Source organism: Equus przewalskii, chromosome 28 (genome assembly GCF_037783145.1).
Source record: "Equus przewalskii isolate Varuska chromosome 28, EquPr2, whole genome shotgun sequence".
Lineage (NCBI taxonomy): Eukaryota > Metazoa > Chordata > Mammalia > Perissodactyla > Equidae > Equus > Equus przewalskii.
The window spans coordinates 13,192,766-13,216,790 of record NC_091858.1 but is presented as its reverse complement, the minus strand read 5'-3'; the positions used below and the strand labels follow the sequence as shown (position 1 = coordinate 13,216,790).

The 24,025-nt window shown below is 38.7% G+C and overlaps 1 protein-coding gene across 3 annotated transcripts; it reads right to left on the bottom strand.

Moving 5' to 3' along the window:
- Positions 1-1,759: 1,759 nt before the first annotated feature.
- Positions 1,760-23,382, bottom strand: SARAF (store-operated calcium entry associated regulatory factor). Of its 3 annotated transcripts, none has more exons than XM_070598129.1 (6): positions 22,984-23,382; positions 11,358-11,536; positions 7,596-8,013; positions 5,333-5,462; positions 4,529-4,681; positions 1,760-2,567 (listed from the first exon to the last, which is right to left on the bottom strand). In XM_070598129.1, the coding sequence occupies exons 1-6, from the start codon at positions 23,084-23,086 to the stop codon at positions 2,552-2,554; spliced, it is 999 nt and encodes a 332-aa protein (XP_070454230.1). In that variant the 5' UTR covers positions 23,087-23,382; the 3' UTR covers positions 1,760-2,551. The 3 variants fall into 3 exon arrangements, with proteins under 3 accessions (XP_070454230.1, XP_070454231.1, XP_070454229.1); XM_070598130.1 differs by having other exon boundaries at positions 4,529-4,621; positions 22,984-23,373; XM_070598128.1 differs by having other exon boundaries at positions 4,529-4,676; positions 22,984-23,334.
- Between the last annotated feature and the right edge of the window lie 643 nt (positions 23,383-24,025).

Genomic DNA, 24,025 nt, shown 5'->3' with positions numbered 1-24,025 from the left:
AATTGATGGGAAGTGTGGAAAACCAGGCTTAGAAAGAGGCAGGTTTTCAGCCACTGGCATCCAGGCAGCACACACCCTAGCCAAGACATGTCACAGCAACTGTACAACTGAAATGTTGCCCTAGAAACTACCACCAGACCCTGGCCAATACCTCTGCTAAATCTTTCCCTACTCTGTCACTGCTGGGAATAACCTCTTAACTGTGCCACTCTCTCCGAAGACCTGGAGGAAGCATTTGATTGACAGAATTTAGACACGTGACCATGCCCTAGCTGCAAAGGGCAGGAAGAAGTAATATTTGACTGTTTTCCTTAAGGAGCTCAGAGTAGAAAGAAATACCTACGTTTGAAAGATAATTACAATGCAATGTACCGTGTACAACAGTAAAAGTGTGTACAATGCGTTAGGGAAGAACAATAGATAAACTTAAGTCATTCTGGGAGAACAGGGGTCAGAATGGAAGAGATCAAGGAGCTTTGGAGAGAAGCATCCATGAAATTACAGAAACATGCCTAACTGGTTGAAATACCAGCAATCCCATCCTAAGATCCAAAAAGTTCTGCTGAACGCTCATGTGAGTAAAACTGAAGAGCTTGTCTTCAGCTCCCTTTCATCTCTCTTCTTTCTCCTTTTTAAGCCTTCTCAACCAGGCACACCAAGCTCCCAGCTGAAGTACCCCACCTTCCCTGGCAGCAATTCCTATCACGGGCCATCAACTGCCTAATGGGACCCAGTTGTACTGTCTTTCATTCTCTGAGTCTTAGATTTTGGAAGTGACAGCCCATAATCTTTCCCATAAATAACAAGGAAGTATAAACATACAACAGATAAAAGAGGAACAGTCCAGTGGGGGTGGGGGGAGGACCTTGAGCTCCACACGCTCAGCTTCCTTCCCTCCAGGTAGCCTCTGAGAGGCATCCAACAACAGCCCTCGGGCTCCTGGGATTAGTAATCTGAGAGCCACCAACACTAGGTTCACTCATTATCTTATAATCCCAGTGACCTGCAATAACGTGTTCAAGTAGAAATCTGAACACAGTGTTTTAGAACAGCAAATTAAATATGCAGATCACTATCACCGGCCCAATCTATGGCAGTTTTTAATTAACAAATTTTTTTACTTTGCTCTCCAAGTAAAACATACTCAATACAAGATTATCAACTCTTGTAGCAAAAATAAACAAATCAAAACCCTAAACAATAAGCAAATGGGGAAAAAGGCAATAAACTGGATTCTCTCTTATTCCATCTCCTTCTACTCAGGAAAATGGGTAAGGATCTACTGCAACATTCCTGAAGAAAATGGTGTCTCCTCCGTAACATAAATTAAAACTTCTACCAAGTTTTACCGATGGAGAAAGAATAGTTCTATTCACAATACCCTTTCAACTACTCCCTAAATCACATTTTAAAGTCTAAACAAGGGTCTGTTTGTTTTTAAATGGTTCCCAAAAGGTAAAAATGAGACTCTCGGGTCACAGAGTTTAACTCATACAGACTGTGCAATCTTTGAGAGCTAGAGATTTATTTTTTTTTTTAAAGCAACTTTTTTAGCAGAGGCTTCCTTCTACACCACTTTAAATTACTTTTTTGAAAATATTTACCAAGTGACTGGTAGTTAAGGCAAAACTACCATGGGAAATTATTGTTCAGGGAGACAGAACTTCTGCATGAACCCCTTTTCCACTGGGAAAAAGGGTAAAAAAGTAACACCAATTAGTGTCAAGGCTGTTAGAAAGAATGAGAATAAAACCACTTGTTTTTTTTTATGTTTTCTGTCATTTTAATGTAAGATTGAAACAGATTGCTACAACGATACTTGAGATTCCACAGAGAAGTACATGCTTTTGCTATTAAAAGACCTTTGTCAAAGCATCTGAACTTCACCTCTTTCTTAAGAAATGAATAGGGAGGTTTCAAGCATTTTTGTCAGCACAAAATCATTCCCAACAATCTTCCAGATACTGACTTTCTACCTTTTCCTAAAAAAGGTAATTCTCACTTACCAGAACCCCACCACCCACTGAAGGACTCAAAGCTCCTGAGCTCTAAAGTGATCAAAACCCACACATTAGTATAATCAGTAGTTTAAAGCTTGGTTTAAATGTTTGAAGAACAGCAAACACCAAGTAATAAAGACCAAATAGATTATTATTGTTTCTACGAAGTAATGACTCACCAACTAAAACCATCTAAGATTGAAACTTTTTGTACTGAGAACCTATTCGTATAAAGCCTTCATTCTTAATGCTTCTTACAGCATCACAGGTTTTAGACATTAAACAATACACTTTCAGCATTCCACAGGAATCCTCACTTCCAAAAACTGTAATTCACCTCTGCATGTTACACTCACATACTTCTCATGTACCAATTCTAGCCTCAAATAACAGAATACAAAAAGCTATACAAGACAAAACACCACAGGACTTTTGAATATGCCCTTTCCCCAGTTGTTAGTAGGTAGCACTTTTTTTTAAGAGAAAGTGATGAAAAATCAGAAATTTTGCATCCAGTGTTGGACTTGAACTTTTCACTTTCTTATCGTCTTCTAGTACCACCATATCCTAGAATGAGAAAAGTTAAACTTCTATTAGTTTTTTTAAATGCATTAGAATTGCTTATAAAATTACAACAGTAATACATGTTTATTATGAGCAAATGAGTAAGAGAGATAGGAGGAAAGGAGAAAGTGAGCCGCCGGGTGGACCAGGGCTATGCAGGACACAGCGCAACCTCTGCCCACCACAGCCCTCCCAATCACCTAATCATCATCAAGTCCACTACACGCACACATGCTTGCTGTAAATAACCTTTGCTCAGGAAACCAATGGTTTCTTTCTTTTTTTTTTTTTAAAGATTTTATTTTTTCCTTTTTCTCCCCAAAGCCCCCGGGTACATCGTTGTAAACTCTTCGTCGTGGGTCCTTCTCGTTGTGGCATGTGGGATGCTGCCTCAGCGTGGTTTGATGAGCAGTGCCATGTCTGCGCCCAGGATTCGAACCAACGAAACACTGGGCCGCCTGCAGCGGAGCGCGCGAACTTAACCACTCGGCCACGGCGCCAGCACCAAACTAATGGTTTCTATGGTGAGGACAATGTGGTACAGGCAATACTCAAAGTCCCAGACAAAACCGCAGAGACCAATGGAGGCTAAGGTTAGTTTTGCTTGTTTTTAAACATGTATACTTATAAAATATGAATGTTGCAATCATGTGGTATATATTCTTCTGTGTCTGGCTTCTTTCTTTATATTTGGTAGATCTGTCCACATTACAGCATACAACTGTTGGTTCATTCTCACTGTTGCACAGTATTCCACTTTGTGACTATCACTCAAAGTACTCATCCATTTTACTGCTGACAGATATGTGGGTTTCTACAGGTGCAGGCTACTATGAATAAGGATGCTATCAGCACTCTTGTACTTATCTTTCAGGGTGCACATGTATGCATTTCTGGTGCTATATACCTGAGAGTGAAACTGCTGGGTCTGGAGTGTGCTTATGTTCAATTTTAGTAGGTAATGCCAAACAGTTTTTCAAAGTGATTGTATCCATTTATACTCACACCAGCACTATGAGAATTCCACTCTCACATTTCAAAGCATATTTAAATAATTTTTTTATCAATTTCAAGAATTAATCATTATTCTATAACTTCCCGCTACTGAAGAAGACAAATGCAATCCACAGCAACCCAGTGCTGCTCACTACCCACTACATCCCAGTCCCTGCTAATAAGCTCAAGGTTTAACTCCAAATAGTTACTTGTTTTTTATAGCTTTACTTTTCACAAAATTTTCTTGTAACAGCAATAAACATTACAGTCAAATTTTTGAAAAGTATTTAAAGTATAGCTCAATACATTCTTTGAGTTTTACTGAATTTAAAAAGTTCAAACTTCTACCTAGAAAATTCCGTTTTAGAGCTTACAGGATCCCTAGATATCACAGAATTAAACACATGTGGAAACATGTCCAGGAAAGCTTAAGTTAAAACCTCAGTTAGTGGTAGAAGTGAGTCTAAAACAAATCCCTGTTTGATTTTTAAAGAACAGAAGTGAGAGGAAAGAATAAATCTGAATTACATTTTAATCTCAGTTACTTGTGCAATTAACATTCCTGGTGGGTATACCAAGTAAAACTGTGATGGTTAAATATATAGTTAGTCATCTTAAGTTCCCAAACCATTTCTGTACTTTTTATTGCTCTGTAACAGGAACATCCATATTTTTTTTTCTTTAAAGATTGGCACCTGAGCTAACATCTGTTGCCAATCTTCTTCTTTTGTTTTTCCCTCTTTCTTTTTTCTTCTCCCCAAAGCTCCCCACTCCATAGTTGTGTATTCTAGTTGTAGGTCCTTCTGGCTGTGCTACGTGGGACGCCACCTCAGCATGGCCTGATGAGCAGTGCCATGTCCCCACCCAAGATCCAAACCAGGAAAGCCCAGGGCCGCCAAAGTGGAGGGCGCAAATTTAACCACTCGGCCACAGGGAGGCCCCATGAACGTCAACATTTTTGCTCTTACCTGATGCTGTCCTGGTTCTTGTCTCTGAGTTTGAACTTGCTGAATAACCCTGGGCCTCTGCGAAGTGGTGAGTAAGCCCGGCTGTTCCACATGCTGGAGGACGAGGAAGGACAGGATGGGTGATACCAGGAGTCTGAAAAGGGGGTTGCTGCTCTATCGAGACATAACAGTGTGTCAGGCATCTTCTCATCACTATGATTTTTAAATACCTTCCTATTTTTAAACCATCAGAAAAAAAATCTTTTGTCAAGTGTGTTTTCCTCAGTGTGCTGGTAGATTAGAATTAACATGAAATACTGTTTCACGTTTCTGTCATTGTTAATGGCACCACTATGAGGGAAGAAAATGAGGGAATAAAGGCTCTTTCTTTCTGAATTCACACACAAATAAAAATCATTTAGATTTTAAGTTTATTAAACTACCATTGACACTGAAGACAATAGAAAATCTGGTCCCAAGCTCTTTCCACTCTTGCTTCTATCATTCTCCCACCAAACCAGACTGCTAACTGTTCCCCAAATGTCGTGTTCTTTCCTGCCTTCTTGCCTTTGACTTTGATGTCAACAGTATGTTCCCAATCCCATATCTATAAGGATGACATATGAAAGAAAATAACACATATAATACTGATCAAAGCACATATCATGTACCTTGCCCATCCCCAGAGAACCTAGTTTAATACGGTAATGTCATCGTAATTTACTTTCCTTAACAAAGCCAAATCCAGTCAAACTGTGAGCAAAACAAAGAAGCCTGGAATGAAAAGCTGAAGTGAACAGCAAGTGAGATAAATGCAAAACCTACCTGTTGCTGCCAAACAAATATCCTAATATTCCTCCAGTTCCCAAGCCAGTCCAGAACCCTGGCCCTGAATTGGCATATCCTTGTTGTCCCGTGAAAGCACTGCCAAAACCCGAAGCTGCACCATGCGGTCCTAGAAATAAAAATGATTTATTATGCATCCTCACTCAAACAAAACATAGTCTACAAAACCAAAGATAACATGACATTTCAGGTATTTCATCTGTACTATTTATTAATAATACTCACGCCTCAACTTATAAACAAGTTGTATTCAAAAACTGTATTCATGAAATATTGGTTTATAGCTAAGGACCACCTTTTCCACAGCCATGGAAAGGGAGGGATATATTGCAGGACAGAGGCCAGGGGTTGCTTCCTATAAGGACACATTTGCCCTGCTCAAGATCGGCTACTAGAAGATGACCCCACTTGTCAGAGTTACTTCCTTTCTGCCTTGTGAACATCTCTAAAAGCTCTAGCTGATAGCTGTCCTTGAGTGTCTAATGGAGGAATCCAAGTGGAGGCAGCCAGGTGTTTGTATCAGCTGAGAAGTCAGGTTTTAAAGGGACCAAAAACTATCTTCTGCTCAGAGGCAGTTTTTCTTAAATATGTAATATACATAACAGAAAGCATGCTAACCTTACGTGTACAGCATAACAAATTTGTACATACGTATGCATGCATGTAACCACTACCCGCATCATTAAGACGTTTCTAGCACCCCAGAAGGCTACCTCATGACAATTCCCAATAGACACTCACTCACCCACATCAGAGATAAGCGTTACTCTGAATTCTCTCCCCATACTATAGTTTTACCCATTCCTGAACTTGCTATAAATAGAATCATATAGTAGGTACTCTTTTATGTCTGGTTTATCATTATGTCTGTGAGAGCCAACTCCCACTACTGCACATATCAGCTTTTGCTTTTTTTAGACTGATGTACAGTATTCCATTGTGTGAAAACAATCACAATTTGTCTCAGTCTAACGTTTATGGACATTCTATTTCCAGTTTTTGGCCGTTGTAAATAAAACTGCTATGACCATTCTTGTGCCTGTCTTTTTGTGCATATATGCATGCATTTCTCTGAGGTATGTATTTAGGAATGGAATTGCTGGGTCATGGGCTAGGTGGATGTCTAGTTTTAGTAGATACTGACAGTCTTCCAAAGTATTTTACCATTTTAACGTCTACCAGCAAGTCCCAGGTGACCACATCCTTGCCATCACTTGGTACTCCATTTTTTTGTTGTTGTTGTTGTTCTTCTCCCCAAAGCCCCCCAGCACATAGTTGTATAATCTAATTGTAGGTCCTTCTGGCTCTGCTATGTGGGACGCTGCCCCAGCTGGCTTGAAGAGCGGTGCCATGTCCGTGCCCAGGATCCAAACTGGCACAACTCTGGGGCGCCAAAGCAGAGCACACGAACTTAACCACTCAGCCACGGGGCCAGCTCCTACCCTGTCTTTTTAATGTTAGCCATTATGGTGGTTATACGGTGGTTAATAATGAACTCAGTGTGGTTTTAATATGCCTTTTCCTGAAGACTAATGATGCTGAGCACCTTTTCATATTTTTATTGGATACCTGGATATCTTCTTGTATTATAAAATGCCTGTTCAAGGCCTCCACCCATTTTTAAAATTGGGTTGTCTGTCTTTTCTCAGATTTGTGGGAGTTCTTTATATATTCTAGATACATGTCCCTTGTTGGAAATATGCTTTACAAATATCTTCTCCCAGTTTCTGGTTTGCCTTTTCACTCTCTTAAAGTTTTCTTTTGATGACTAGACATTCTTAATGTAATAAAGTCTAATTTATCTATCTTTTCTTTTATGGCTGGTACTTTTTGTGTTCTAAGAAATTTTTGCCTATCTCATGATCATAACAAATACTTTCCTATGTTTCCTTCTGGAAGCTTAATTGTTTTACCTTTTATGTTAAGATCTTTAATACTTAATTAATAAATTTTTGTTTATGGTGTGAGATAGAGTTCAAGGTAAATACTTATTACCAAATCTGATCAAGTTTTTCTGATTAAGATGACTAACAATTGAATGATGCATCCTTAAAACAGTAATCACAATTATCCTTATAGAGAAACAGAACAGAAGAGGTAAAAAAGTTGAAAGTAAACAAAAAAAATCAGAAGACAAATTTGCTTTGGTTTCCCAATGTAACCATTTTCTATTTCAGAAACCAGCAGAGGATTCCCTACCTCACGTCTACCCTGCTTACTGCCATTGCCTGGGGGAACGTACCTGTGAACTCAGACTTAAAGCCCGCGGGAGGGGGTCCTGATGAGCTAGTGAATCTCTGATAAGGATGGGAATACGGCGGATACTCAGAATACGGTGGAGGAGAATCTTGACCATCACTAAGGAACAACTTATAAACTCCAAAGGCAATAGCAAGGAGCACCACGATGGTAATCAATCCACTCATGCCAGAGGAATCTGGGGAGTACAGCTTATTATAATAATTAGAGAAAGAGTTAAAGCCATGGTTTTTTCCAGACTCTCTCAGTTTCTTCAGGCCAAGTTCCGTGTAATCTAAGTTATACTCCAAGCCACAGGAACCTCTCAGTACATACTGGTCTTCAGAGGATTCATAGCCTTCACAGCTCACCACGGTTTTTCCAAATTTGTATGCAATGTCTAAATCGGTCTTACATTCCCACTGCGAAGAAAAGTACAAATAGGTTATTAGAACCAAAAAGATTTTTTTCAGTTAATATATATTATTTGAGCTATATAGCGGTCATAAAAGTGTAAAATGAAGTAAAGGAATGATAAAATTCAGGACAATGAGTAATTCTGTGTTGAGGGGAGGGCAAATCAGAAGCTTCAAAGACACTGGTGATGCTACTGTCCTACTTCTTAAGCTGGGTGATGGGTACACGACTGTTTATTTTATTACTGTTCCTTATTCCTCATTTATACATGTAAGGAATTCTTTTGTACATATTAAGTATTTCATAATTTCTAAATTTTAAGCAAATTTTTTAAATGTCACCTTTTGCCACTGCTCAAGATGCTTTCTTTAAAAATAGAGGGGTTTTTTTTAATGTTAAGGCTCAAAAATCAGCATCACATATGAAGATCTGTTATCTTCATACAGTATCAGAGATAGTATACAACATTCTGATAAAAACTTTCTGCACAAATTTTATAAAACCATGGCCTAACTTTCCAAGGTCCTAACTGGCCAGCTCCTTCTTCTTGTCTTAGTCTGGAAGCTCCACTAAAATTTGTCCACCATGGGTGACCCTGCTGGTATCTGAAATAATGGTGGTACAGCTTTCAACATCACAGCAACACACAGCCACCACAGTATGACAAGTGACAGATGGGTGGTGTGGTTCCCTGACCGGGAAACGAACCCAGGCCTCAGGGGTTAGAGTGACAAATCTTAACCACTAGAAAAATGCAAAAAGAATCTGTACTAGCTTCAAAAATTTTTACCTTAAAAAACCCCCAAATTTAGTTTAAATTCTATAATCATATTTTGAGCTGAACGGTAATATGCTTCTTTAACAACATTTAAAGAGACTCAAGCTAAAATAGATTTGATTGGTTCTACTGCCTTTCTGTAAGTTTTTGGACAAATTATCCTCCTCTCTCAAACTCCAGATACACTATTTTTTTATAACAGCTTTATTGAGATATAATTCACATACCACATTCACCCACTTCAATGGTTTTCAGTATATTCACAGAGTTGTGCAGCCATCATCACAATTTTAGGATATTTTCATCACCCCAAAAAGAAATCTCATATCATGAGCATTCATTCTCTATTTCCCCCTAAATCTGCCATCAGTCTCTATGGATTTCCCTATTCTGGACACGTCATATAAATTGGAATCATACAATCTGTGGTCCTATGTGACTGGCTTCTTTCATTTAGCACAATGTTTTCAAGGTTCACACACGTTGCAGCATGTATTAGTACTTCATTCCTTTTTATGGCTGAATAATATTCCATTTTATGGATATACCACATTTTGCTTATTCATTCATCAATAATGCACATTTGGATTGTTTCTACTTTTTGGCTGTTATGAATAACGCTGCTACAAACGTTTATGCTTTTTGTGTGGACATATGTTTTCATTTCTCTGGGGTATACACCCAGGAGTGGAATGACTGGGGCATATGGCAACTCTGTGTTTAACCCTCTGAGGAACTTCCAGACAGTTTTCCAAAGCAGCTGCACCATTTTACACACCTAACAGAAGGGCATGAGTTTCTCCACAACCTCACCAACATTTGTTATTCTCTTGTCTTTTTGAGTATAGCCATCCTATTGGGTGTGAATTGATAATCTTATTGTGGTTTGACTTGTATTTCCCTGATGGCTAATGATGCTGAACATTTTTTCAAGTGTTTATAGGCCATTTGCATATGTTCTTTGGAGGAACGTCTAGACAGATGTTTTGCCCATTTTTAAATTTGGTTATTTGACCTCTTACTAAGTTGTAACAGTTCTTTATATATTCTAGATTTGAACAAGTCCCCTATCAGATATATGATTTGCTAAACTTTTTTTTCATTGCATGGGCTGTCATTTCACTTTCTTGATGGTGTCCTTTGAAGCTCCAAAATTTTTCATTTGGATAATATACAATTTTTTTATTTTGTTGTTGTTGCTACTCTATTTTATTTTTAAATAATTTTATTTGAAGGAAGGTTGATAAGCTTGCTGATTTAGGTAAATAAAACAAGCTAAATCTCTACTGGTAGTTCAAGTTAATTGTCATTTCCTTAATAGTGTATACTAAAAGTGGCTTCCAATTATTATATTTAAACTCTGGAAATTGGAAGAGGCTCTCTCCTGGTACTGAACATAAGTCAATGTTGATATCCTCTATACTTCTTTGCTCACGCTGTTCTCTTCGCTATCTCTTCAGCTCTAAAAATCTTATCCGTCCTTCCTAACACAGCACATACCTTCTCCTTTAAGCCTCCCCCAATCTCTCCAACTGCACATGACTTTACAGCACTTTGCTGGCGTCTACATTTAACCCGAGTGCTTGTCTTATCTCTCCAACTAGGAAGAGAGTCTGAGGGTTGGGACTCCATCTTATTTTTGTATACTACAAATTTAATATGAACGAATGACTTCACCATTAGTGTCTTTTCCATCAAGACTGTAAAAGTAACTTAAAAGTAAAATGAGAGTGGGACTTTTGCTTTAACCAGATGAGTCTATGATTCAATGAGCAATACTGGGAAAAAATATTGTGAAATAAGTACCATCCAGTAAATATGAACTCTCTGAATTGCACAGCCCATGCATAAAGGTTCTATCAAACAAGAATATCATTCTGATGGAAGGGGAAATAGTCAACACAACATTCTTGCCTAATAACCAGCCATCTCAAATCCTTTTTGAAAGCAGGCAGAATATAAAGGAGAAACATATTAGTAGTGATTTAAACTGAATTTATTTAATAAACTCTATTCCATTTCTAGAGCATATTAAATTTCAAGGAAATGTTCTGCCCTAAGTATAAAATGCCAGGGTCTCAAAGACAATAAATAAAGCCCACTGAAATGCTTTCACTCAGAAGTAACCACCCTCAGTTCTAGAACAATTTCAAAATCAAGTACGGTATTGAAACACAGTACGGATACGTGTACTCACACTACTTACAATCTCTCATTCCTGATCATCTTAACTTTATTTCTTAAGGGTAGGCTGGTATTCTTTGGGGAATGACAGGAAAATGACAACCAGAAGAGATCCTTTACCCCCACCCCCAAGTACATAAAAAATTTTGGAAATTTACTAATGTCTTAGAAGAAATTCATGGTACAAAAATTAAAAAGACTCTTTCTAGGCTTTTAAATCAGTTCATTTCTTTTGGAGGATGTTCTTCCAGAGAATTTATACCGACATATCTTAGGTTAACCTGAGATTTTCTACATGTGCTTCTCAAAAATACTGATTAATGTGCCAATAAACACTTTATTGAATAAAAATTCCATTTAAAATACCATCAACATAATGAATTTTACCTGTACATCATAACCATCCCAGCCTTTGTTCTGACACTGTATGACTTTTGGGGTGTAAGAATCACATCCAGCTGTGCCTCCAACACATCTCAACTGTGGGATTGGATCCAGTCTACGGGAGGTGGTATAGCGGTCATAGTGGAGGGTAAGAGCTTTTATATCCCGTAACAATATTCTGTCTGAAACAGAAAGAACATAAAGGAACAGATAGTAAATACATTGTCAAACACAGAAAGATTCATCCTAATAAAACTCCTGGCATAGCAAATACTTTCAAAAGTGTCTTTCTCGTCTTTTGAGGAGACGAGTAAGAAAGAAAAGATGAAAGAGTTTCCCAAAGCCATCCCAACACTGCCCAGGGCTTCTGCCCAAAATCCAGATGGTCACACCTTTAAAGCTTCCCTTCATTTCAGGCTGGATGCCTCCCAAATTGCTTCTATATCACAAGTTCTATATAACTTTTACAAAATCAAAACAAAAAGTTCATTAACCTGAAAGGTTGTACTACTATATGGCAACAGTAATGGTTAATTAAAAGGGCAAAAAGTATACCTGAATGTTCCTGAAGCACATTTAATGACAAATGTCTGTCAAGAGGTGAATGGATTAATAAAATTTTGGCCTATTTGCACAGTGGAATATTCTACAGCAGTTAAAATGAGTGAACTAGAACTCATGCTTCAGATTAGAAATAGTAAAAACATATTAAGCAAAATGCAAGCTGCAGAATGTTTAGTATGATAGCTTTATATAAACCTGGAAAACCAGCAAAACAGTAACATATTGTTAATGTCTATACATATATGCATATACATATATATATAAAATGATAGTATGAAAACATGCACAGGAATGATTAAACACCAAATTCAGATAAGCACCTCTGAGAAGAGAGGGAGAGAAGAGACTTTAGCTCTCTCTCTAATGGTTTAATTCTTTGGGGAAGGGGGAGGGTGATTTGCTACAAATAGGGTAAAATGTGAAGGTTTAATAAAATAGGGTGGGGAGTGCATGCGAGTTCACTGTGCACTTCTGTATGTTTAAATATTTAAAATATCTCACAATTTTAAAAATTAAAAATGTTTAAACTATTTCACAAATTGAAAATCACATTGACAAAGAGGCTTAAAAATAAGTCAAAACAATGAAATTACGTCTGGCATTCATGTACCTAAATGAACATTAAAGTATTATTGGAAAATCAATAGTCTTCCTACTTATGACCCTTGGGTTATGACTGGCTCTGGACTGGTTCACTCAACATCCATTTCACCCTCAAACTTGTACGCCTTCTTGCAAAGCTACAAGAACCCCCAAACCTCCTGCGGCTACAGTTGCCAAAAGCGATTTCGGTTCTGCCAACCAGAGGGATTCAAGCAAGGTCTGGAGTGCAGCCCTTAAACTTAGATTTAAGTGCTCTGTCCTTTGGCTGGCAAGCACAGTCATGGGGGCTCTGGGTCTCACTGACAGTGTATAGCATCCAACTCCCTATATTCAACCTGTCAAATTAGCCAAATTTGCTGCCTCCCAAATTCCACTAAAACTACAACAAATGGATGGTCTTGGTGATGTGAACGAACAAGATTAGGTAAAATAGAAAAGGAGATGGCAACAATTTTGGAAGGTGAAAGCAGATGGACCAGTGGTCGATGACCAAACCTAAGAAAAAGTCAAATGCCAGACCAGCAGGGGGAAAAACTGAGAACCAGCCTGACATACATAATAGAATCCCTAAAAGGAACAGGAAATGGAAACTCTTGAACTGGAGATACCTAAAATAAGAGTACAAGGTGAAAGCTACTTACAAAGAAGCTACACTCCCATCTCCTCTCCCCAGCTCTATGCTGCTGCACCTGCCCCTTCTGCACCCAGGAAAATGTCTGGAGACTCAAGGGCTCTGCACTGAGGCATACCTGGCACATTAGAGGCCATGGGTATAAAGACATAACAGGAAGCCCAAGTAACTACAGGAAGTGGTATAGTAGTCATAGTGGAGGGTAAGTGCTTTTACATCCTGCAACAATTCTGTCTGAAACAGTAAGAACACAGATGAACAGATAATAACTATCTTATCAAACACAGAAAGATTCATCCTAATAAAACTTTTGGCACAGGAAATACTTTCAAAAGTGTCTGAACGCTGAAATGCTGAAAGCACAGACCTCTTTCCCGGCATGGCTCACAAAATGCCAGCAACCACTCCTCTGCCCTCTGAATGAGAGACTGGAAGTCTATTCTCTTTACAATCTAACCAATAAGAAAAATACACTGACATCAAGACTTCCCTCCAAAAAAGGACCAGCCAAGTAACCCTACAGGCACAAGGTCACCCCACAGTAAAGCTCAAAATCCAAAAGCACCAACCACACATACTGATGGCTTCTAATTGGCTTTTTGGTTCACACCCTTAATCACGAGCAGACAGGCAAGGATTACTAAAAATACGAGGAAAGCCCCCAACACAGAATACAGCAACCAGGACAAAACAAAACAATTTGGAGGAAAGAGAGATTGTACAGGGAGAAGAAAACTTTTAAAAAAAAAAGTTAAAGTTATGATATTCTCAGAGAGATAAAGGAAAACATTATATTCACGAAACAATCATTTTTTTAAAGGAACACTCAGAGAACAAAATAAGAGCTCTTGGAAATTAAAAACAGGGCAGCTGAGATGAAAAACTCAGTAGAAATGTTCAAAGTTAAAGGTAAGAAAATCTAGCAAGTAGAGCAAAAAGACGGAAAGTAGGAGTGGAAAAAACAGAAAATTGCAGGACCAGTTCAGGAAGTCCAAAAATCCAACAGGGGTTCCAGAAAGAAAGAGCAGAGAAATCAGATAAGATAACTCACCGATACAATTCAAAAGTTCCCACAACTGAAGGACATGAGTTGTCATATCGAAAGACTCAATAAAGACCCAGGCCTCAAAAGAGACCCACAGAAAGGCATATCATAAAATCTTAGAACACTGTAGACAAAAACTGCCAGAGGAAAAGGGGAAAAACAGGTCACATACAAAAGATTAAGAATTAGAAAAGCTTCTGCTCTCTCAACAGGATAGAAGAAGAAAATGGAGAAATGTCTTCAAAAACTCTAACGGAAAAACTTTGGCTGGGTATAGAATCCCAGATTGTCACTCAAGCAGGAGGATAGAATTTTCAGGTATCTAAAGGTTTCAAAAGATTTATCTCCCAGGTATCCATTCTCACTAAGATTCTAGAAGCTTTTCACCACTAAGAGAAAACACAAATAAACAAAGAAAAAGACATGAAAATCAGAGAAGTAAAGAAAAAATAATGGTATACAGAGGGACAAAGGGAATCCCAAGGAGAATGACGAACGAAGGTACCAGGATGACAGCCGTGGACCAGTCAGGGCAACAAGTCCACACAGGATGAGTACATACTGCTCCAAAGACATGAGGGCTGCCAGCAAAAGATCCCCACTGCTACTGTACCATCTCTTTTACACCTGAGGACAGAGTGCCCAGGTGACCCTAGCTTTGGTTTTTATCTGTATTTGGTTTGTTTTCACCTTTAGCTGAGAAAGTTCCTCTTTTTAACTTCACATCCTGCTCCCTTGGGTCAGCTGGGGACACTCATGTCACCCCACAGAAGCATTCTAGCTTTAACCTATTCCTGAGTGCTCAGATAGACCATGGTAAGCACAGAAGCAAAAGACACAGAGCAACCCACTACCTCTGACCATACTTCTGCTAGATGTTCAGCACCTGGACCACAAGAGCCCTCAACAGATGCCCTAATTATGGTGAGCCCCTGTTTCCCATGACTTTCCCCAGCAACTTCCTCAGATAGGCTCTTAAAATCTTAGGAAGCAAGAGACTCTCTTTACACTGCTAGAAAAACAGCTAGTGAGTTTCTCAAAAACTTTTAGAGTGTTACCGCACACATGGGTAGAAAAACTAAAATAAGAAAATTATTCATTCAGAAGTCAGGAAAGTGATCACCTCTGGGAAAAGGAATGTGCTTAGAAAGGAACATAGAGAATTCTTTCTCTTAACTGGGTGGGAGTACACTGGTGTTCACGTCATTATTCTTCTTTAAACTATACATATATGTTTTACTTATGCTTATACTTTATATATGATATGTTTCATGATTTTTTTTTAATCTAAAAGTAATACCTTTTCCTCTTGAAAAGCAAACCCTGCTCTTCCTCCAATTTCACCCTTCTGTGATAAAAATTAACAGCCTGGTAAGTACCTATATCTTGCTCACTCTAACAGAGATATATACAGGGTTGATTTTTATTAGTTTATTTTTGTAAAAATTGAATCATACAGTGCACATTACTGTTCATATGGCTTTTTCACTTAACCATATATCATGGACATTCCTTCATATCAGTAGATACAGATCCTATTTATACTTATTTACCAAAAAAGAACTTAATAAATTTGACTAGGCTGAGAGTTACCAGCCACATTGTCTCATCAAAATGCAATAAAATAAGAAACATAATTACATAAAATAATGTAACAAAATATAAAATAATAAAAAGGTGACTGAAAATAACTTAATTGGAAAATAAGAAACATAACGTTTGCAGCAAAAGGATATCAAAACAAATTTAGAGGCTGCCCCTTGGCTGAGTGGTTAAGTTCGCAGGCTCCCCTTCAGCGGTCCAGGGTTTCACTGGTTCAGATCCTGGGCGCAAACATGGCACCACTCGTCAGGCCATGCTGAGGTGGCATCCCACATGCCACAACTAGAAGGACCCACAACTAAGATATACAACTATGTACTGGGGGGACTTGGGGAGAAAAAGCACGGAAAAAAAAAAAAGAATATTGGCAACAGTTGTTAGCTCAGGTGCCAAACATAGGGGAAAAAAAAATTTAGAATTGGGCTTGCAAACTCAAATGCCTTCAAGTGCCACTCAGATATCTAAAATATATGTACAGTCACTGGATGAAGGTGGCTAAGGGCAGGAAGTGGTAGGGCTTGTGCTAAATGGAGAATTCAAATGCCAACTAAAGCCATTCAGGTTTTAAAATTGCAAAGTGATTCGGTCCAATGAAAACATTTCTGTAAACTTCAGGCTCTGATATAAGTTTTTTTAAAAAGCCAAAATCTATAAGGGATAGAGGAATATTTACAGACTAGACATTTTTATTGTTTTTAAGTTGGACATAAATGAGCTAGGTTTTCATGCTAAGAAATCAGAAAAAATAAATCAAAATAAAATAAGAGGGAATAACTAAAGATAAAAATCTTAGAATTTAAAAAAGCGAAAAAACTAAAAAGAAAGATGGTTCTTGGTAAAATAGAAAAGCAGTACCTAAAACTGCTCTGTAGAAAACTACAAACTTTACTTCAATACATAAAATGTGAAAATCATAAATGGAAACTTGCATGATATACATAGATGGGAATACCACATAGCAAATCGCCAATTCTCTCCAAATTAATCTATAAAGTCAATGAAATCCTGATCAAAATACCAACAGAATACTTCTTTGAATCCTGAAAATTGAGTCCAAAACTTAAGTGTGAAAATGTAGAAAAACTGCTGAGACTATTTGAAGAAACCAACAAAGAAAGAAAATTTGGGCTATAGATATCAAAACAGATCATGAAATCTATAGTAACATAAACAGTATAGTATTGGCACAGGATTAGAAAAATTGATCAATGAAACAAGTACCCAGAAACAGAGACTCATGGGTATATGAAAATTTAGTATATGACTAAAGTGGCGTTTCAATATAGAGAAAGAAGAACCAATCAGTCAAAAAGTAATACTGGGACAAGAGACTATCCAGGGGCAGGCAGGGGTAGTTAGATCTCTATCTTATACCATGTACAAAAATTAATCCCTGATGGTTAAAAACATACAACAAATTAAAAATACTGGAATAAAGCACAACGGAATACGTTATGAGCCTCGGATGGGGAAGGTCTGAAAAGCAAAGACTGACCAGCAAGATAATGACCGTGGCTGATCAAATCATGCTCAATCTATGAAAATCCAAGAATCCATAATAACACTCAGCGAACACCAATACCTCATTTGTCGCTACTTAAAGTGGCTACCCAATTACCTCCTTACTTTGAAAATCGGTAATTAAGGATTAAAAATTAAATATTTATCCTGACTTTCCAGCAGGAACTACAATCTGAAATAGCCTCAGTTGATAAGGGAAATTTCAACTTTACTAAAGAATGCCAGCTAATAAATTTAGAATAAATGACAATTAGAAAAATGATCATTTTAATTTTACAGCCCCTTAAGAAACTGATTCAGACAAGGATTAATTAGTTTTAAATTCATTAAGTGAACGAATATTGGTGTGCTGCCAAGTAACATTACACAGATTGCTTTCTAGTCACAAACCAGAAAAATGAAACTTCACAAGGGAGAGGGAAGACCATTTTAATCCACCAGCCAATCTTGGCATGGCTAATGGTAGAACAAGTTGATATTATAGGATCTCCTGTGATGTAGTCCCCAAAAGTATTTAATATGAATCTAATCAATCAGATCTAACATCCAGTTTACTAGAAATACAGGCAAGAAAAAAACAAGCTAGACACCATGAGAAAACAGAATATCCAGAAGGTAGGATGTTAAAAGACAGCTGGCCCAATCCCTTCAGCAAAGTAGCAGCATGAAAAAAAGGGATTGTTCTACATTTAAAAAGACTTACAAGATAACACAATCAGATGTGATGCATGGTTCAGGATTGGGTCCTGGTTTCAACAAACTAGCTTAGACACATTAGGGACAACTGTGATATCCAAATATGGAATGGGTAATTAGTTGATATTATGAAATTAGAATTAATTTTGTTAGGTATAATGTTATTTCTACCATGTAGGGAAAACTTCCTTTTTTTAAAAATAAAGGTGAATATTGAAGGATTTAGCAGTGGCCTGTCATGATGCCCAAAATTTACATTAAAATGTTTCAACTTTTTTTTTTAAGTGTTGAAAGAAAACAAAGAATATCAAAAGATTGATAATTTTCATCAAAATTTAAAATGTCTCTCCCAGAATTCCTCTAGTAGTCTGACTAGAATGACTTAGCATCAAGGGGTTCCAGTAAAATTGTCACTAGCCATGGACCCTAACTCACTTCTCTTGTATTGCCTAAACTCTAACCTTTTTCATGTGTTTGACCTAATTCTCTTGTCTTGTTAAAAGGTGCAAATGTTCCTTTCTTTGGGGTTTTAAGCTTAAGTGATTTCAACTATGTTCCAGGAAGAAGCTCTAAGCGACAACCTCTCTAAACCCATCCACTCTGAACCAGGCCAGACCAGTCCAGACGGCAACCACAAGAAGGACACCTGTGCAGACAGGCAGAGAGTTATACTAAAGTAACCTGCCCTCATTAAGGTCCTAAACTATCCTCCTCTGGGAGGGGTGAAGCAGCCATTTTTAGATCATACAACGTATGTAAAAGCATGATTTCAAACCACACATGTGCAAGCTTATGCCCACCTCTACATGTGATGATGAAACTTCCCCTTTGAATATTCATTTCCTACCCCAAATAAAGGTCCCTACATCCCCAAGCTCAGAGAGCCATAGATTTGTGAAACTACTCCCTATCATCTCCACTTTCTTTGCCACATGCCACAAATAAAATTTCTGCTCTGTGAGACAACTACTTCTGGTGCAGTTTGATTTAACTCACCAAGAAGAGGCCTGCATTTGGTCCAGTAACAAAAGGAGTATTTGGCTTTTCCAGTATTTACATGGAAACCAAGAAGGTAGAGAATGGCTTCTGAGTAATCATTCAATAGTGTCTGTCTCTCTTAGTGCAAAGAGTAGAAGAAATAACATTGTATTGAGAGTCTCTGGACCTACGAAATTCAAGACAATTTCTCAAAAGACAACACTGTTAGAATTTGATAAAATAGCTTGATATTTTATCAATTTCCAAAAGTCAACAGCTTTTTCTATACCTATAACATCCAATTAGAAATGAAAATGTAAAGCCTATATCAAATTAGTGACTACATACATAAAATATCTAGAAATAAACTTAAGATCAATATATGATATATGTAAAATATATATATAATTATATAAATATATATATTATATATAAATATAATAAGACCTAAATAAATTTAATGCACTTCCAACCAGGAACTCAATTGAGTTTTTTTTTTGGAACTGGAAAGAAATTATGTTAAAGGTCCTATGAAAAAATTAATGTCTATAAATAGCCAAAAACTTTTTTAAAAAGAATGCATTGCTTTACCAGATAATAAAGCTTACTATAAAATTACTGTAATCAAAATGTTTGGAATTGGAACAGAAAGAGACAAGAGAAATGTGAAACAAAAGAAAGTCTAGAAATAAATCCTGATATATGTGGGAATTCAATATAAGATAAAGTGGGCTTTCTGACTTAGTGTAAAAAGGATAGCTTCTTTAATAAATGACCCTGGCATCACTGACTATACTGCTGGAAGAAATCCACCAAAAGCTATACAAAAACTTAATTCCACATGGGCTGAAGACCTAAAATTTCAAAGAATTATATTAAAATAAAATATGCTATATTAAACCCAAACTACCTCCTCATACATAAAAAACTATGAACAATGAAAATGTTCAATTGTTTACAAAATCAGACTAAATAACAGGAATCACAATAACTTGGATGTATTGTGGCAGGGTTGAGATAGCGCAAAGAACAGTGAAGTAAATTCCTGTCACCAACTTGCTACATGACTTTGGCCAAGTCACTTAATTTATCTGTGTAGAAGTTTCCTCACCTATAAAATTATGCCAATAATGTCAACCTTAAAACTGGTTGTGAAGTTTAGACACGATTTACTAAAATTATCTAGCCGAGTACTTGACACACAATAAGTGATCAAGCACGATAAATATTACTGAGAATGTTTACAGTGCTATATACACATGGGGTATTTTTACCATAACCCTACAGCATCTTTCCTCCCTAGCAGTCCTAAAGGTTGCTGTGTTTTGTGTCCCTCAAAATTCATACGTTGAAGCCCTAATCCCCGATATGATGGTGTTCAGAGGCAAGGCCTTTGAGAGGTGATTACTTTTAGACAAGGTGGTGAGGATAGAGGCCCCATGATGGAATTAGTGGTCTTGAAAGAAGAGGAAGAGACCAGAAGCCTCTCTCTCTGCCACTGAAGACATAATGAGAAGACAGCCATCTGCAAACCAGGAAGGGCCTCAACAGACACCGAATATGCTGGCAGCTTGATCTTGGACTTCCCAGCTTTCAGAATGAGAAATAAATGCTTGTTTAAGCTAGCTAGTCTACGGTGTTTTGTTACAGCAGCCTGAACTAAATCAAGGTCTAAGAACAAAATGCTCACACCCACTAGTTACATCAATCAAGGGACACACAGAGTTCCCTGGAGTCCAGACTCACAAATCGAAATCCACTTGCAGGTCTCACACTTAAGATGAACAAAATCAAACTCCCCAAACCTGATTTTCCCCAAATCTTCCACGTCTCAGGAAATAGTAACTCTACCCTTCTCGTCACTCAGGTCAAAAACCTTGGAGTCATCTTTGACTTCTCTCCTCCTCTCATCCCTACATCTAATCCACCAGAATATCCCGTGAGTTCCATCAAAATAGGTGAGAAGAGAATCCAACCACTCTCACCAACTCCACTGCTTCTCCTCTGTCCCAAACCAGCACCACTCTTGGAACCCACTGTACAGGCAGTGGCCTCCCAGCTTCCCCACTACCTCCTATAGTCTCAAAATACAAGTCATAGCAGGTCATTTACTCCTCCTTCTGCTTCAGGTTTCTGAGCAAATGTCACCTTAACAGCAAGTTCTTTCCTAACCAATGTTTTGAAAGGCCCTAGTTCTGCCTGCACACTCTGTCCTGCTCACCCTGTTTTATCATCGTCCATACCACTCTTCACAATATGAAATGCTATCTACATGTTTATTTGTTTACTGTCTATTTCTCCTAAACAGATGTAAACTCCTTGGAGGCAGACACTTGCTATACACCCAATACCCAGAAGAGTGACTTAAATATAAGACTAACTCAATAAATTCTGAAAATTCCTAGGTAATCTCTTTAGAACCGGTACTATTTTTTTCCAGACAAATTATTGCTCCTATGTTAGCTAAAGACAAAGTGCATCCAAAGTCAAAAGAAAAGACAAATTAGGGAGTGACTATTACTTTACCAAAGGACTTGCTAAAAGTTAACCCAATAAAACACCTTTATAAAACAGTTCCTCTAGGTAAACTTAAAGTATAATTTATGAAAATTGATTGTGGTTACCCTGCAAAATATTTTGGTGCTTTCTGTTCCAGAACAACAGTCTTATAGTAGGCAGACTAAGAGCTACCAAGAAGCAGTTCACTATTTATTTAAATTTGGTTCCTCTTTTTTTTTTTTTTAATTCCCCTGACTCTGTAAACGTCCTTTTTTATTTAAGACTTGTGAGAGTTCAATTAACTAATGTTTCATTCCAGTTTTTAAATTATAATTCTGACCAAAGTCTCCTATTTACATACAACTTTCTAGGAATACATAAGGAAAATGTACATTTAAATCCAACATGGCTTTTTATTTATTAGTAATAAAACATCCACATCAAATGAGTTACTCAAACTCAAGTACCGGCAAACAGCATCTTCTCTCTCATTTCAGTACTTAGGAATAAAACAGAAAATTATAGAAATAAACCTGTTGCTTAGGTTCAAAAACATGGGCATTTCCTATCACCAAATCACAATGCAATATTGGTACACTTTCCACATCTTAACATCTTTACTCCCCAACCAAAAATGTTTTGTTTCAAAGTCAGTTTTTACATAATTCCAATTTAACAGCATGCCATCGTTTACTAAAATGAAACTGTTTGTAGGTGTGTGTGTATATACATATACACATATATATTAGTTACACAGAAATATTACTGATTCTATAAAAGTTCTTTCGACAATTCCAATAACACAGTGATATAAAAGAAACTTTTTCCTAGAAGTCACTTATCATGTACCATCACACACACAAAAAATAAGATGCAAATATGTTCTAAATTCTAGTGTACGGTGAATAAACAAGGGGAAAGCCGGCGTACTGCAACGTACTTCACCGTAATGGTCAGAATAAGAAGCATGAGTTCTGCTCACATAAATAGCACAGTCTGTGATTCTGCTAACCTACCTACAAGGTTTGCAGCCCTGTCCACTGAGTGTGACTCAGAGCCTGCCGGAGCCACGGCCACTGCCAGCCATACCAACAGGCAGCCATGACAACAGTCCGCGACGATGACATCAGACAGTCATAACAACAAAGCAAGACGCGCAGGTGAGTGTCGAGCTTTCCAGTCAAACTCAGGGATGAAGGCTGTAGCCCAAGAAAGGAGAAAGTGGACAAATTCTGGGAGTCCAGAGAAGGGAGAAAGGGGATGTTACGAATACGGAGTCGTCCAGCCCCGCCCACTCCCCAACAGTTCCCCTCGTCCGGAGGACGTCTGGGAGAGCAAAGGGGCCAGGCAGCGCGCAGATGAAGGGAGAAGATGGAAATAAGGAATTCCGGTAGAAGGGCTCAAGGGGCGGCGAACGGAACGGGTCGCCCGCGGGGCCTCTCAGCGCCGGCTGAAGGCAGCAGGAAGGGGCGAGTGAGGACACCACTCACCAGGGTCGCTCCAGCCCAGGGCAGGGCCTGCGATCAGCAGAAGCAAAAGGAGGCTGAGGCGAGGGCAGGGCCCGGCTGCTTCCGGCCCGCCGGCCGCGGCCATGGCGCTCGGTGTGGACGGCGCGCGGGGCCAGGACCCGAGCTGCGGAAATCCGCGCGCCACCGCGCAGCGACGGCGAGGGCCACGGCAGCGCAGCAGGGAACAGGCGCCGGCAGCTACGGACCCGCAACCGCAGCAAAGCTCCGTGCGCCAGTGTCACGTCACCGCCGCTGCGGCGCGTGGGGGCACGGGAGTGGACGCTGCGGGCCCCGCCCCTGGGGCTCACCGCGACAGTGGGCGGGGCCTGAGGCGGGGCGCCGCCGTTGAAGGCGGGGCCAAGGGCCGGACGCAGAGGCTGTGGGCGGGGCCGAGGGCAGGGTGTTGGTTTGCGGTGTGTGGTCTCAGACCTGCAGCCCTCGGAGAAATTGAAACCATCGGTCGCAACGCGAAATTTAAGTGTAGTCAACTTATGTGTTTCCAAAACCTCAGTAACCTTCCCGCGGGAAGTTACTGTGCCTTATTCAACTTCATGTCTTCAGCATCTAGCATAGCGCCTGGCACGTGATTCGTGTTCTGTTACCGTTTGCTAAATGCAGAGGTTTGGGCGAAAAATAGCATGGAAATATATTGTCAGATTTCAGGAGCTCAGAACCTTTACATACATACTGTATTTCCTTGTAAGCGGAGGCAGTAAGACTACAAAATATCAGGAAAAACTACTACCTAAAGAACCAGGTCAGAGAAAACAGTTCTAAGAGTGCCCAGGCATTATCCTTGAGGTCTGACAGGCGTGAGTTTCTCTCATTCATTCATTCATTCAACAAATAGAGGTTGAATGCCTAATGTGTGCCAGGCACTGTTTCAGGCCCGGAGGATACAGACAAGGTCCCTGTGCTCATGGGGCTTACACTGAAGCAGGATAGGATAAACCACATTAAATAATAAAGTAATAAACAAAGATAATAGGCAGCGATAAAGGCATTGATTAAAATAAAACAGGGT

Bases quoted from the DNA above. Each gene is read 5' to 3' on its own strand.
- SARAF (XM_070598128.1), bottom strand. From the start codon at position 23,086: ATGGCCGCGGCCGGCGGGCCGGAAGCAGCCGGGCCCTGCCCTCGCCTC. The intron at 5,463-7,595 runs GTACGTTCCCCC...TTTTATTTCTAG, and splicing joins CTTTAAGTCTGAGTTCACAG to GACCGCATGGTGCAGCTTCG. The intron at 4,677-5,332 runs GTAGGTTTTGCA...TCGATAGAGCAG, and splicing joins TATTTGTTTGGCAGCAACAG to CAACCCCCTTTTCAGACTCC.